The following is a 15,926-nucleotide window of genomic DNA, read 5'->3' on the forward strand; positions in this document are numbered from 1 at the left end:
CCCTGAGGGCGGGGCCATTTGTGAATAGCTTGTGTAAGAAACCGCCTGGTGATATGAATGATCTCCGACGCCGAGCTGAGAAGTACATGCAAATGGAGGGCGGAGACCAGAAATCAAGTTAGGGTCGAGAAGGGGTACAACCGAAAAGAATCCGGTCGAGAGCCAATGAGAAAGGCGAATGTCGAGCCCTCAAATGCTCGTCCCCCGAGAGGACCACGCTACACAGCGTATACCCCCCTCAATGCGAGTAGGGCCAAGGTAATGGAGCAGGCCCTTACTTCGGAGATCCTCGTGATGCCGAAAAGGGCGAACACTCCCCCTAGAGCAGACAAGGCCAAGACGTGCCGATTCCACCGAAACAGGGGGCACTCGACTGAAGAATGCTCAACACTGAAAGACAGGCTCGAGGACCTTATCAAGTAGGGTCACCTCAGGAGCTTCGTCACCCTCCAGGACCACCAGGCAAGGGGGAGAGACCATCACCCTCGCGAAGTCCCACAGCCAAGAGACCGACACCACCGATCCCATTCAGCTGAGAAGAGGGATCGTTCACGGCACTCCCAGGAAGAAAACGACCGACCAAGGAAGGTGATAAACACCATAGCTAGAGGCTTCGCGGGGGGAGGTTCCACCTTCTCGGCACGGAAGAGACACCTTCGGGCAGGAGATGTGTAACGACCTGCCATGGTCTCTACACTTAGTGGAATCGCACTACTACTAGTGAACTAAGGAAAATATTAAATTGGATAACTCATACATACAGGTATAGATAAGAATAAAAATAACCAAATTCTTTAAATACAAAATAAAATGCCATATATGTACAGTCATCCCAAAAATAATATTTTCTAGTGCCGGTCAAACAGACAAAAATCGCTACCCAAAATGGTAACCCTAACACGAGGATCAAACTCCCCGTCTCGCAGCGGTCACCTCGACTCCAAGCTAGCCCTGATCTGCTCCCATACCAAGTATGATCATCGCAGTTCCACCACATGGAAACAGAAGGGTAAGCTAGAATTCACAAATGAATCATAATAATCTATATTACACAATCGTATTCATAGAGTCACACCATACACTCTATCCAATACTACTCATGCATAAAATACAATCCACCAATCATGAAGTCAAACACCACACTTCATCATATTAATAATCATACAATAAATGCATCTCATGACAGATATCAATGCATATCAATCATCTAATGCGTCGTCACGCATACACCTAGGAGATCTCCCCAACAATAGAGCTGTATAAGTGACATTCCATCCTACCGAAACCACCCCAACCGTTTTCACGCCCAATGCGCCCGCTCGGTCACAGCTAAACAGGATATATAATCCTCCCTCGGGTTTACTCGGATGATGTCACTTACACAATTGGAAGTCCAGATCCACCGTCAGGTATAGCACAGTTGGGTACGGGCTTACCACGACCTTGGCATGCATTAACCAAGTCAATTGTGGAGTTCGCCCACCGACTATCCGCAAGGATCCACGCACCTTCCCGAGTACTTGGTTAAGGGAATAACCCTCGACCTCATACCCCGCTCCAACACTAGCTAAGGACTTAGAGGAGACTCACCCAACCCAGTGGCCTATCTGAGCACCACTCTCCCAAATCCAGTGGCCTCCCAGAGCACCACTCTCATATATCAGTGGTCTATCCAAGCACCACTCTCAAGAGACTCTATGTGAGCTCTTCCAGTTCGAAAATATTTTTCCTCTCCTCAAGTCCTAGGCTAGACTCATGCCATAGGCATCACATGCAATCATGCATCATACATCATAATGGTTTGCCCACCATCATGATCAACAATCATACACATGTCATAAGACATCACATGCAATAATGCATCATACATCATAATGGTCTGCCCACCATCATGATCAACAATCATACACATGTCATAAGACATCACATGCAATAATGCATCATACATCATAATGGTCTGCCCACCATTATGATCAACAATCATACTCATATGAACATATACGCATGTCATATCATATTCAAACATTCATACGTATCATCACAAAGCATACATATGAATCACACCTCACCATACATCATATATCATACATACATGATCTAAAACTTTAACTTTAAACATGCATAAGCATCAATTCATTCATAAACTTATTCACGCTCGGCGTAGCCTGAGCTCGCCCAGCCTAATCCCAGCCTGAGAGTCCCAAGACTCATCCACGCCTAGCGCATTCAACCTGCGCCCGGCCTAAATTCCAATAACAGAGTTCACAAACTCTCATCCACACCAACAAATCCAGCCACATGCAAACACAAAATACAATGCATAGACTCCATACAACTTAAATAAACCTAGAATCAACATGCACCCATCTGATGCATCAAATTCACTAGAACCCCCATTTTTCCAAGACTTTGAACAATTAGCGAATTCTCCGATCCAGCCATGGATCCTCAACTTTCATGCATCAATTGAGTTTCTAAACTCACATGCAACTTAAATAACAAACATTCTAGCTTCCCTTACCTGAAGATTGGCTCAGATAGCCAAAGACTGAACAAAAGTATAATTTCTCCTCGAGGCTCAACTCGGAACTTCAGTCCTCCCAAAACAAGCTTTCTAATCTGAATTTCAAGAAAAGTCAGAAGGAGTTAGTGATCTAGAGGAGAAAAGGAGTCAAACAGAGAAATTTGGGAGAGAAAGGAGCTCACTGACCCAGAGACCTTCTCTCTAAAACTTCTCTCTAAAAACTCCAAAACTCCTGAAGGCCCCCAACCCCCTATTTATAGACTTTCGGATTGGCCCAGAACGGCCCGTTCCGAACTCCCAAATCACGCACAAAATTAACGCCCAGAACGGCCGGTTCTGAAATCAGAACGGCCCGTTCCGGAACTGATCCGGAACGGCCCGTTCTCCCTCCGGAACGGCCCGTTCTCCCTCCAGAACGTCCCGTTCTCCCTCCAGAACGGTCCGTTCTCCCTCCAGAACGTCCCGTTCTCCCTCCAGAACGGTCCGTTCTCCCTCCAGAACGGTCCGTTCTCCTTCCCAGAACGGCCCGTTCTCAACTACAATATGTAGTTCAATTCAGTAGCTTGGAACGGCCCGTTCCAATTTGGGAACGACCCGTTCTGGGCTACTGAATCAGCCTCTTCTTTTTTTTTTTTTTTTTTTTTTTTTTAACAATGTTACAAGATGAAGGTTAATTTCCAGGAGGCGTTGGTCAAGCACATCCCACGCGAGGATAACATCCGAGCCGATCAGTTGGTCAGGTTGGCCACGACCAATAAATCGGGCCAATTGAGAACTATCATTCAGCAAGAAATCGACCACCCCAGTGTTGAAGCAGAGATAGTAGGAAGCGTCGTCACCGATCGCACCGACCCGCCGACTCCCAAGATTGGCGAGGTAAAATCAAAGAATTCATCACCAATGGGGTCACGCCGGACGACCCGACAGACGCAAAGCGACTGCGAACACAAGCTAGTAGATATGTCGTCATTGCCGGTTAATTATATAGACGTGGCTTCTCCACTCCACTACTCAAGTGTTTAGACCCATAGAAGCCGATTACGTAATGCAGGAAGTTCACGAAGGCATTTGTGGAATGCATTCCGGAGCAAGAACGACCGTCTCCAAACTCTTGCGTGCTGGGTACTACTGGCTGACCATGAATACCGATTGCTCAACTTTTGTGAAGAAGTGCGAATCGTGTCAGAAATACGACAACTTGATCCACCAACTAGCCGAGCAGCTGCATTGCATTCCTCCAGCGTGGCCGTTCGCCACATGGGGAGCCGACATACTCAGGCCTTTCCCAGTTGCCAAAGGCCAGTGTAAATTCCTCATCGTCGCCGTGGACTTGTTCACCAAATGGATTGAAGCCGAGCCCCTAGCGAGCATTTCAGCTCATCAAGTTCAAAAGTTTCTATGGAAGAATATCATCACCCGATTCGGCATACCATCAACCTTGGTGACTGACAATGGCTTCCAATTCACTGATCGAAAGTTGAACGAGTTCTTAGCTAGCCTAGGAATACGACACAAGGTCACTTCGGTCGAACACCCACAGACTAACGGTCAAGCTGAGTCGGCCAACAAAGTCATCCTGACCGAGTTGAAGAAGCGTCTAGGGGAAGCAAAGGGAGCCTGGGCTGAGCAATTGCCCGAGGTGTTGTGGGCCTATAGATGTACGCCCCAATTGACCACACAAGAAACCCCTTTCCGTTTAGTGTACGGATCCGATGCAATGCTGCCAGTAGAAATCGGGGAACCATCATTTCGCCGAGCCCACTTCGACGAATCGAACAATGAAGACGAGCTCCGAACAAACCTAGACGTTGTAGATGAAATTCGAGACTGAGCCCTAGTAATAGCCGAGGCATGCAAGCAACGCTACAAGAGGAAGTTTGCCACCAAGGTACGACCAAGAGAATTCCGGGAAGGTGACCTCGTTTGGGGAGTCACATGCGAAGCAAGGACCCGAGGCATGGAAAGCTCGCCTCAAACTAGGATGGACCCTTTCGCATACGACACAACTTGAACAACGGAGCGTACAAGCTAGAACACCTGTCAGGAGAACCAATTCCTAGAACTTGGAACTCCACTCATTTAAAGATGTATTATAGCTGATGTACAACCGTGCACTCTTTTCCTTGACCGACTCTTTTTTTCCTAAGGAGGGTTTTGGGTCGGCAAGGTTTTTAATGAGGCACTAAACGAATATATAAATTCAATTTCAATTCATATTTGTGATGTTATTACTAACCTTATCGTACGCGTATATGTTAACCGTGCTCGCAGGTCTACTTTCGGCCTAAGCACGCACCAGGCCGAGTACTCCGTCAAAACGTGCACTCGAGCCCGAAAGGTTTCCCTCCCGAGTACCCTCCTTGGTAAGGATGTACCTAGGCCGAGCATTATTACGCCCAATCTTGGAACCCACGCCAACGCTGAGCATAGTCCTCGGCCGACTACTCAAAACGTGCACTCGAACCCAACAGGTTTCCCTCCCGAGTACCCTCCTCGACTAAGGATGTACCTAGGCTGAGCACTATGACGCCCAATCTTGGAACCCACGCCAACGCCGAGCAGAGTCCTTGGCCGACCACTCAAACGTGCACTCGAGCCCAACAAGTTTCCCTCTCGAATACCCTCCTTGGCTAAGGATGTACCTAGGCCGAGCACTATGACGCCCAATCTTGGAACCCACGTCAACGCCAAGCAGAGTCCTCGGCCGACCACTCAAACGCGCACTCGAGCCCGACAAGTTTCCCTCCCGAGTACCCTCCTCGGCTAAGGATGTACCTAGGCCGTGCACTATGACATCCAATCTTGGAACTAACGCCAACACCGAGTAGAGTCTTCGATCGACCACTCAAACGCCCACTCGAGCCTGACAGGTTTCCTTCCCAAGTACCCTCCTTGGCTAAGGATATACCTAGGCCGAGCACTATGACGCCCAATCTTGGAACTAACGCCAACGCCAAGCAGAGTCTTCGGTCGACCACTCAAACGCGCACTCGAGCCTGACAGGTTTCCCTGCCGAGTACCCCCCTCGGCTAAGGATGTACCTAGGCCGAGCATTATAACGCCCAATCTTGAACTCACCAGCACCGAGTAGAATCCTCGGCTGACCGGTCATCAAAGACGTAGGTCGACCACTCTAACGCCCATCTCAAACCAAGTACACACCAACGCCGAGTGGAACCCTCGGCTGACAAAAAAATAAAACTCAGCATCAAGTTTCCCTCCTCGAGTACCCTATTCAGCTAAGAACACACCCGAGCCGCTCAGGCCGAGTACTCGAGCCCCTTAACTGTTTCTCCTAAGGGCCCGACCCGATCAACTATATACCAGGCCGAACACTCTTACAAGTTTCCCTTTAGAGTACTTTCTTAAGGGATACTCTTGAGCCAAACATCTCTAGACCGAAACTTATACGGTTGAGAAATCACTCCGAGAACACCCGAATAATTAACTTGACCATCGCGTCTGAACCGAATACCATATTCCCGACACCACACACCACGAAATCATGGCAATACACATGCGAAGATTATCCTCTCCACCGAGAACACGATTCGGTTAAAATTTTATGCAGTTAGACAATTGAACATCACAAGACAATCAAAAGCAAAACCAAATGTCATTAAAGTTTGGTCGATCATGCACGGTTACTTACACAAAAAATTAATCAGGTTTTACCGACGCCAATGGCCGAATTACAAAAGGCATTAATAGCCCGGTTACAAACCCTAAGCCCTAACCTACCCCTATTCCATGTCGAATCTTACGCAGCAGCCGAGCCACTCGCGTCCCCGTCGCCGACTACATCAATCTCGGGCTCTTCCTCCCTGGTAACAGGCACTTCAGCATTGGTCGAGATTCCTCGAGGGGGAGCCTCTTCGTCAAGCTGGGCTCCACGGGGGAACTCGGCGTAACTTATAAATTTCCCCCGTAGAAGTCCCGACTGACGTTGAACGCGAAGTCAGAGGGAACCTCGCAAAAATAGAAGGCCTGTTGGATGGCGTGTTGGAAGCTGACATCATGTTAGGCAAGTATCTTCTAGGTAGCATCGACCTTGAACTTGGCGGTGGCCTCGTTCAGCCGAGCAATCTCCCCAGCCGCGACGGCGACCTCAGCTTGAAGTCTCTGGACAGTCAACTTCAAGTCGTCGGCCTCCCTCCTATGGGTATCGGTGGCCTTCTTCAGCTCCTCGGTCGACTCGGTGACCTTAGCGTTGGCATTCAACGCCTCTTGCAGGTTGTTCTCGGCCTCCCTCAGCCGCCCTTAAAGCCGACCCTCCCCTATTGTCGACCTCATCATAATATGCTTGGAAACCAAGGAAGTCCGAGCATCTAGCTCACATAAGAGCTTATACTCGACCTCTGAAGACATCCCCTCCAAATACTGAAGCCTGCCGCTGGAGGTTAGGTCTAGGCCGACCAGGTTCTCGGTCTAGGTATTCGGCACGAGGAAATTGGACCCGGCCACAACTACCGGCACGACGAACACACCGCAACCTGACTGCTCCAAGGTCGGTTGCTTCTGGGGCTTCGTTGATGAGCTGGGGCGATCTGATTCTATGTTCTGCTCAGTCGATCGCACTCGAGCCGAGTTGGCTTTCTTCTTGGGATCCCCCATTGGAACCAAAACACTCGGTGGCTTCTCGCGTTGGATCTTTAAGGCCGACCGAGCCAGCAACACCTTTCCACTCGCCTTTGCAGCCTTTGCTCGGTTGGCGAGCATGGCGGTCACGTCCAAATCATCACCGGCCATTAATCCTGCAACAAAACGAATCTTAACATCAATTTAAAACGCTGCTACAATACCGAAGCTAAAAAACATACCTAATAGAGTTAACTCAAAATTTGGAGTTTTGAATATATCAAGGAGGCCTCAGACAGTCAACCCCTTCGGTAATTTGTCAAGAAGGTCCACAATTTCTTGGTCCTCGACAGGGAGCTTAGACTCGGCAATCGCCTCGAAACGCGTCGGATGCTTCGTCCAATAGAAGGGGAATAATTTAGACCCCTCCCGGTCATAGAAGCAGTTTTCCATGTCCAACCCCCAACGGATCTTAAAGAAGCCACTCTTAAAACCCTTATACGAGGACGTGAACGCCCTTAGGAATCCACGTTTCGGCACGCGAGCCAAGGAGACCCATTTCACCGGCTTGCTCAGACGATAGATGTAATAATAAAGAAAGGAGAGCGGTCGGGGAGTAAGGCCTAGGCAGAGGCATAAATTCCGGAAGGCTTACATGGCGGCCCAAGCGTTCGGGTGTAGTTAGGTCGGCGCCACATTCAGGACTCGGAGCACCCCCATCTGAAAATCATCAAAAGGCAGTTTTATGCCGAGGTCTTGAAACCAACACATGTGGCCGTAGAAATAATCTTCTTCCTCCGACCCCGACTCCAAGAAAATGAAATCAGTGTTCGGCCCCTCATCCTGACATGACTCAGCGATCAAGGGCAGCTCTTCTTCCCCACTCCCGAAGCATTTTTCCAGCCCCACAAATTTATCCAACAGACCTTGGTCGGAGAAAGACGAGAAATAGATACCGACCTCCCCGTCTACCCACTCGTACCCGGGCATCTCAACCGTCCCATAGTCAATCTTCACACGGGTACTCATGCGACCCGTGACCTCATCCTGAACATCATCGATCCGATCCACACCATCACCACTCACTTCGGCTTGGGGGATCATTTCATCTACACGTGCCGAGGTCACGACTAAAGTAACGGGCGAAAACACCTCTACCACCTCGTCCCCACTATCCTCTTGGTTGGCAAAGTCGGAGGGGAACACCACCTTACATTGCAAGGAGGGCAACCATGAAACTTCACTCGAGTCTGACCCCTTTTTCCCTGCCGAAGCACCCGACGCCTCCGACGATATCCAGCTCCTAGCTGAGGAGTAACCGCTCTCCATTTAGCACAAGGAACTAAATAACACAAAACTCTTACCTTACTCAGTTGTCTCGGAGAAATCTCGAAGGTTGTGGGTTCTCAGAAATTTTACAGCGAGTAAAATCCCTACGCACCCCCTTCTATTTATAGGTAAGGTAAATGGGGGGAGGTGAAAAGATGTCTCGCATCCCCAACCGTTAGATCTAAATGCTTGGACGGCCTAGATTACACGATCGTTGGACCCTCAACCGCCATCCGGTTCGCCGAGACGGTCCATGATCCACGTGGCGGCACCGACCCGAGTCTCGTCTCTAGGGGTCGGCCAGGCTAACCAAGCTTTGCGTAACTCCAACCCCAATCTAGTTCGAGGGGTCGGTTAGGCCAACCATGCCTTACGAAACGCCGACCCCGGTCTCGTCTCGAGGGGTCGGCCACACTAACCAAGCCTTGCGTGACACCAACCCCAATCTAGTCCGAGGGGTCGACTAGGCTAAACATGCCTTGTGTAACACCGACCCCGTTATCATCTCGAGGGGTCGGCAAAGCTAACCACGCCTTGCATAACGCCAACCCCGATCACATCTCGAGAGGTCGACGACACCCCCACACCCAACGTAACACATCCAGGCCCGACTACCGAGGTCGATAAAATCTACCATACCACGGGATCGCCATGCACGCTCGACTCCTAGTGGTCGGACGCACATCCAATGTCTAACACATTAACACCATGTTGGCTTGTCTGTCTTACGTTGGGAACCGAAACCCTATAGTTAGCACGTGTAAGGTCCAATCTCAGAGTTTCATGCCGCAGTTACTTCTCACCGTCTTCATCCTTCCAGTCCTTGACGCTGCGGGGGTTGTATACTAGATGGTACCCAACTAGGCCGAATACCTGACCCGACCGAATTAATCAACCTAGCCGAGAATACCGACCACGTCCTACCCAAGCTGAACAGGTCGGTGTGCTCGGCCAAGTTATGAAGTTATGCCAGGACGGTTAAGGAGAGGTTAATTTACCTAATACACTAGTTTAACCCCTAATTTTCCGGGGCTCATTCCTTAATCGCGGCCCAATAACAACCACTATAAATAGACCTCCAAGAGGTACGTAACTAACTTTCAACTACCGCATTTAATACGCCGAACACTTACTTGAGCGTTGAAGTGTCTTTGCAGGCACCCCCCTCACTTCGGACTGATCGAAAAGGAACAAGAAGACCTAGACCCAAGACCAGACTTGCAACAACAAGGACAAGTAAAATGTGTATCCTAATACATGAACAATAGAACTACATGATATTCCTTCAGTTGGTAATAAGTACATTTGGTATAAAAATAATCATCATGCATTGAATACATTTTTAGTGTTAGAAACTTGGCTTCACATTTGGGGCTAGTACCCAATATGTGTCAGAAAGAAGTGTTTTCCATAATTTATATTTATATTAAACTATAATTTATTCATGAATAAATAAAATTGTGTATTTAACATAGAAATGTAGTTAAAAATATAAATTCTAATTAGAAATAATAAAGAGATTAAAATGCTTCTAATAATTATACACAAATAACATGTAATTATTTAAAGAAGATAATTTTTTTTAATATTAAAAAAAAAAGAGTTATATAGATAAAACCTTAAATCCTCCGACATTATTTGTAATCTAAAAAATATAGTGCACCGCCGCCTGAAATGTGGAACATTCCATTTCGATGCCATTCATGAATTTTATCAACGGCTGCATTTCTGGCCTCGTGAGTTAAGTTTCACCGATTCACGAATTTTGTTCCCGAAACCGTTACTGAGTCAAGTCGGTGTTTCGGTGGCTCCGCAATTTTGCATCAGGTTCGCCGCCGTCGGAACATCTCCGATTCGCCACCACCGTATCTGTCTCCGTCAACCGTCGTCACCGATGTCGTCTTCTTCCGCGAACGACGCCGAGGCTCTCATGCGCAACCGCATCCTCTCCAGCAAGCTCTACTTCGACGTGTCTCCGTCCAAGGTAAGCGAGTTCCGCGCACACACTCGCACTCTTCGCGCGTCGAGTGCTTACGCCTTAGGTTTTTGGCCGTTCAGGTTCCGCTTATCTACTCCGAGTCTTACGACATAGCGTTTCTCGGCATAGAGAAACTGTAAGCACTTTCTTCGCACTAACGTCGTTTTTCGAAGTTGCGAATAGCACTCGTAGTTAACTGTTTGCTGATTGTTGCAGGCATCCGTTTGATTCGTCTAAGTGGGGACGCATTTGTCGATTCCTCGTTTCGTTTGGCATTTTAGACAAAAAATGCATCGTTGAGCCTCTCGAAGCTTCCAAGGATGATCTTCTAGTGGTAAGCGCTGTGTAATGCTCAATCGGTAAGACATTGTTTGGCTTATAACTAAGAAAATGAAAACCAAAATGATTCAAATAACTTAAAATTAACTTGTATACCTTAATTTCTTGTAAAGTTAGATGATATGGTGTCATGTGTTTGGATTCTGGTTAGAAAGTTAATTTGAGTTGAACTTAAATTTTCCGAATCAACTTCCATAGAAAAGCAACAACCTTCTTGCTTGTGATTGAATTGAGGTTTCCTTGTAATTCACACTTAACAATAAAAAAGTTGTCATGTTCAAGATCAGCTAACTGACGTTACTAGTTACGAAGGAGTAACTAAACATAACCATACTAATGAAGTGCATAAGTTGATTTTAATTAATGGGTGAAGTTTATTCATTTTTTAATAAGTACTTAAGTTGTGTGTGTTAAAATCACATGTATAGTAGCCAAAAAACATATGATTGACATTGATGTGAATTAAGCAGAATGTCTAGTGCTAAATCTGTTTTCTTTCATTCCTTTTTCCCCAAAGGTACACTCCGAATCATATTTGAATAGCTTGAAGGAGAGTTCGAAAGTTGCTATGATAGTTGAGGTACTCTCTACTCATTTTAGGCACAAGGCAGCCTTTTACAGTTTTGTTGTTGGTACTTATTATTCCTTCTTTTTCTTTAATTTTGGAACTTTTATATGGAAGGGTGTGTGTAAATTGTTATCATCTTGACTTTGTAGAATAGGAAGAAGCAGATATGGTTGTACTGGAGTTCGTTAGTGTATCTGTTTTGGTTACTCTACTGTATGACAATAGATATGTATTTGGCTTTGCTGAGGCTTTATATAGTTGATGTATTGTGGATTATTTACTGATATAAATTACTAAAATATAGGTCCCTCCCGTGGCATTAATTCCCAATTGTCTTGTGCAACAAAAAGTTCTTTTCCCATTCAGGAAGCAGGTAATTTAACTGTTTTATTGAAGTCTGTTTTGCATCTCCAAAAATCTGATCTTGCTCCTAGTCTAATGGTAGGTTGGAGGAACTATATTAGCTGCAAAACTTGCAAAGGAGAGAGGATGGGCCATTAATGTGGGAGGAGGATTTCATCACTGCTCTGCAGAAAAAGGAGGTGGATTCTGTGCTTATGCAGATATTTCTCTGTGCATCCACTTTGCTTTTGTTCGGTTGAATATATCAAGGTACTATCTTATTTAGTGCTTACAATTGCAAGTTAGTGTATTCTATTAATACTTGTGCAAAATTTTATTGCAAATTTTCAGGGTGATGATCATTGATCTTGATGCACATCAAGGAAATGGTCATGAAATGGACTTTTCCTATGACAGTATGTCCAAAAATATTTTTAGTGTTTGGGTTTCATATCTTTTAGGGTTTTTACTGATGGGGAGTTTATAATGGCAGATCGAGTCTATATCTTGGATATGTACAATCCTGGAATATATCCTTTGGTAATCTGCTCTTTGTTTTACATTATTTTTCTTCCTATATTGTATTTTGAAGTGATTTTTCTTTGTTTCTTTTTATACACATTTGTCTCATCTATTCAACATTTCTGGCTGACATCTGATGTGTTGAAGTCCGTTTGTAATATTATACATTTGAATTGTCTTGTTCTTTGTCTGGGAATGATGAATTTTTCTGTGCATATCATTGTGGCATGGCATGAAAGCATACATTTCGATTTCTTTTCTACATTCAATTGGTGAAAAAGAATGTGAGCTTGGGTACATCAGGAAGATTGCTGCCTTGCGACTTACTGGTCATGTGTTCTAGTAACATTTCTTTCCTTTTTGTCTTCTTTGTTAGGATTATGAGGCGAGAAACTACATAAATCAGAAAGTTGAAGTAAAGGTATATTCAATATATCAGTTAAACCCAAATCATATTTGTTTTCTGATTTGCCTCTTTAAGATTCTCTGTCATACGTTTTCACGTGAAATTTCAGAGTGGGACACTTACAGAAGAGTACCTGCAAAAATTAGATGAAGCACTTGTGGTATGTTACATTATTATCGTAAACTTTGTTATTCTCTAATATTTTTGGATCAAGTACCCACTGCACGACTAGGATTAGGTATAACCATGTGGCTATAATATATATACATTTTTGCATTTATATATCCTATCCATGTCCAATCATATTAATTGTTATTTTGATTCATGATGCACTTTGACTTACCTCTGCCTTATTTATTTCCAAACAAAAACAATGGAATGGAAAACCATATATTTACCTCCTAATATCTAGCCTTCTCTTCCCATTGATTTTCCTTTGCCTGTTCCTTTCTACTCTTAAGTCTTAACTCCCAATTAATAAGATTAGAATCGTTTATCAGTTGACGGTATACTAAAAGTACCATTCAAGTTCTTTTGCTAATTTTTATTTTTCACGTCAATGTGACTCAAGGTTGCTGGGCAAAGATTTAACCCTGAGTTGGTAATTTATAATGCTGGAACTGACATCCTAGAAGGTGATCCATTAGGAAGGTTGGAGGTAACGTCATTCTTGGATTCACTTTATTGCAGTAAAATATAAATTTTATTAACTTCGGTTGTGTGGTCGGTCATTTGCTCTTATATGTAGTTTCTACATGAAAATAATATTTCATTGTTATGAGTTAGTGTTTTAGTTATTTCCTTTACAATTCACCATAGGCCGTGCTTGTGTTATTTTTTTACACACAGATCAGTCCTGATGGAATTGCCCTTAGAGATGAGAAAGTTTTCCGGTTTGCTCGTGAGAAGAACATTCCTATCGTCATGCTAACTTCAGGTTTGCTATTGTGTTCCGCCCTGTCATATGGTGGCTACTATGGCCTTTTTTAACAATGGCCTCGGTGTTATATTAGTCTTTAGTCATATATTGATTCTTTTTTTGTTTGTAGTAGTTTGTGCATTTCACGCCTGATTATTTTACAGTTGCAAACACCTTATATTAGAAAAAAAAAAATTAATTTCAAGGCAACCTGAAATTACCCTAACTTTTGTCCGACTTCTTAGAGGTTATCTCGTTATGTATGACCATGTGCCCATCTGTACAAAAAACTTAAAATACTACAATTTTTTTATTTGAGATTGAGATCCTATGTCACAACTTTCATGTAGGAAGATAACAGTATTGAAAAGCCATGTTATCATCATCCTGACAGCCATATGTTATATTAAAGATTCTTTAGAATTTTGATACTTAAATGTGATATAGTTAATGACTTGAAAATATATTAATCAGTTATAATTAATAAATTATAAAACAAACTCAATCATCTATTGGATATTTTTGGTTTAGGGTGTGTTTGGAAATCAGATAAGTTTCAATTAGGGTTGAAGAAAGCTACATTGACAGAGTTTTTCCTTTTCTTTTATTGGAACACGTCTTTTTTTTATTAAACGTGATTTTAAACTGGTATCTAAACATACACTTAATATTCCTGTTAAATGAATTCTTCTAGATTGTTTTATTTTATCTAACCTTGTGTCGTGTTTTTGGAAAGAGTAATGTTATCCTCATCGGCAACTAATATTATATCACTTTTATGTTTATCTTTCTCTATCGTTTCATTTATTAATGATAGAGAATAGATACACAAGTGATATTGTACTTGTACAATTACTGATGTACATCTGGTGTTACTCTTTTTGAATTCCGTTGGGAATTGGGATTTAAAGGCATGTGGATTTTCGTTGAGATGAAATGTGAAACAAACCCACTAATATTTTTCCCTGTTTTGAGCTGATATAATTATGCTTAATGGAGATGGGTTCTAGTTCTAGACAACTGATAGTAGAAAGTGGCGACATTCTAGTACTCAACTGATCCATCTCCCAAATGATTTTTGGAAACCTTCTTCAACTATTTTCTCTACCTATTGTTAATGTTGTTTATCAGGTTGTCTATATTTGTTATTCCATATTTTAGGTGGTTACATGAAGTCCAGTGCAAGAGTCATCGCAGATTCAATAGTCAATCTTTCGAAGAAATGTTTGATAGAAACGAGTGGAGCTCCGAAGTCTACGTAAAGTCAAAAAGTGCTCCTGCACTTCTACGTTATGAGATTATCCCCAGACCCTTTGAGTATTCGGGTATAATAGTAGTGGAAACTTTTATGTATAGTATTTGTTAATAATATTATTAAAAAAAAAAAAAAAAACTTAGTTTAGATTCTACATGCATGGGTTGTAACATGTATATAAATGTTTGTGTATTACTACTATACATAATACTTCTACATGTATGAGTTGTAACTTGTATGTAAATGCTTGTGTATTATTATGATTAGTTGTATATTATGTATTTGTTTGTGAAACTTGAACAGAGGTGGGGTGACCACGTGGACAAAATATATTTGGCAGTTTAATACGGTAGGTGGCAAATGACAGTGCTTTTTAAAATCAGAACTGTGTTTTCTACCTCATTCAAGTGAAAATTCATTTCTAACATAATCGGCTTATTCATAATCATTGATATTTCCATGTTTCTTTAGGTATTCTAGTTTGTTTTAAAATATTTATCATTTTTAAAAAATATATTTTGTAGTATCTTAAATATTTGAATAAAAAATTATAATTGTGTTTTATTTTATTTTATTTTTAAATTAACCCAGATATATTGACAGTGTAACACTGGAATGGTTATATTCTCAGGCAAGGTTATCAATTGGGGAATACCTTGGGTTGAAAGTAATAAGATGGATCACGATGTAAAATTTCAATGGGTTCGAACTTCGAATGTTTAATAGGTGGCTTTCCAAGAAGTCTTCATGTTATTGAGTGAGCTATTTCAAAGGGGTGCATGGCAATCTTGAATTTTAAGCCAGATTACACTTTTTATTAAGCAATCCAAGCACTAAATTTTTATTTAGATGTGACGCAGCACCTTATATATTCTTAATTTGTTGAAACAAGATGAATTTTATATATATATAAAGTTATGTATTATTTTACGCTATCATTTAATCCCGTAACAACTAAGATTGTTGGTTAATTTTTATAATAACTATTTTAAGAATTATGCTAGCGATAATTTTGATTGATTGTTGATATAAAATTAATTTATATTGACGGTGCGTGTTGACTAAAGTTTTTATAAAATGTAATTTTATTTTTATTGATGAAACATGACGGATGATCGTCCAAGTGTATATTTAAAGTTTAAACACCATACATTATTCATATTCAT

The 15,926-nt window shown here is 43.0% G+C and overlaps 1 protein-coding gene across 1 annotated transcript; it reads left to right on the forward strand.

Moving 5' to 3' along the window:
• Positions 1 to 10,186: 10,186 nt before the first annotated feature.
• Positions 10,187 to 15,054, forward strand: HDA2 (histone deacetylase 2). The gene is made up of 13 exons (XM_020354519.3): positions 10,187 to 10,415; positions 10,490 to 10,545; positions 10,626 to 10,743; positions 11,266 to 11,328; positions 11,621 to 11,689; positions 11,762 to 11,928; positions 12,010 to 12,074; positions 12,152 to 12,198; positions 12,557 to 12,601; positions 12,696 to 12,746; positions 13,158 to 13,244; positions 13,436 to 13,523; positions 14,667 to 15,054. Exons 1-13 carry the CDS (start codon positions 10,326 to 10,328, stop codon positions 14,765 to 14,767), a joined length of 1,047 nt encoding a protein of 348 aa, XP_020210108.3. The 5' UTR covers positions 10,187 to 10,325; the 3' UTR covers positions 14,768 to 15,054.
• The last annotated feature ends 872 nt before the right edge of the window (positions 15,055 to 15,926 follow it).

This window comes from Cajanus cajan, chromosome 9, assembly GCF_000230855.2.
Source record: "Cajanus cajan strain Asha chromosome 9, NIPB_CcT2T_4, whole genome shotgun sequence".
NCBI lineage: Eukaryota > Viridiplantae > Streptophyta > Magnoliopsida > Fabales > Fabaceae > Cajanus > Cajanus cajan.

Excerpts from the sequence above, each read along its gene's own strand:
- HDA2 (XM_020354519.3), top strand. The coding sequence starts at position 10,326 with ATGTCGTCTTCTTCCGCGAACGACGCCGAGGCTCTCATGCGCAACCGC. Across the intron at positions 13,245-13,435 it reads ATCCATTAGGAAGGTTGGAG|ATCAGTCCTGATGGAATTGC; the intron begins GTAACGTCATTC and ends TTTTACACACAG. Across the intron at positions 13,524-14,666 it reads TATCGTCATGCTAACTTCAG|GTGGTTACATGAAGTCCAGT; the intron begins GTTTGCTATTGT and ends TCCATATTTTAG.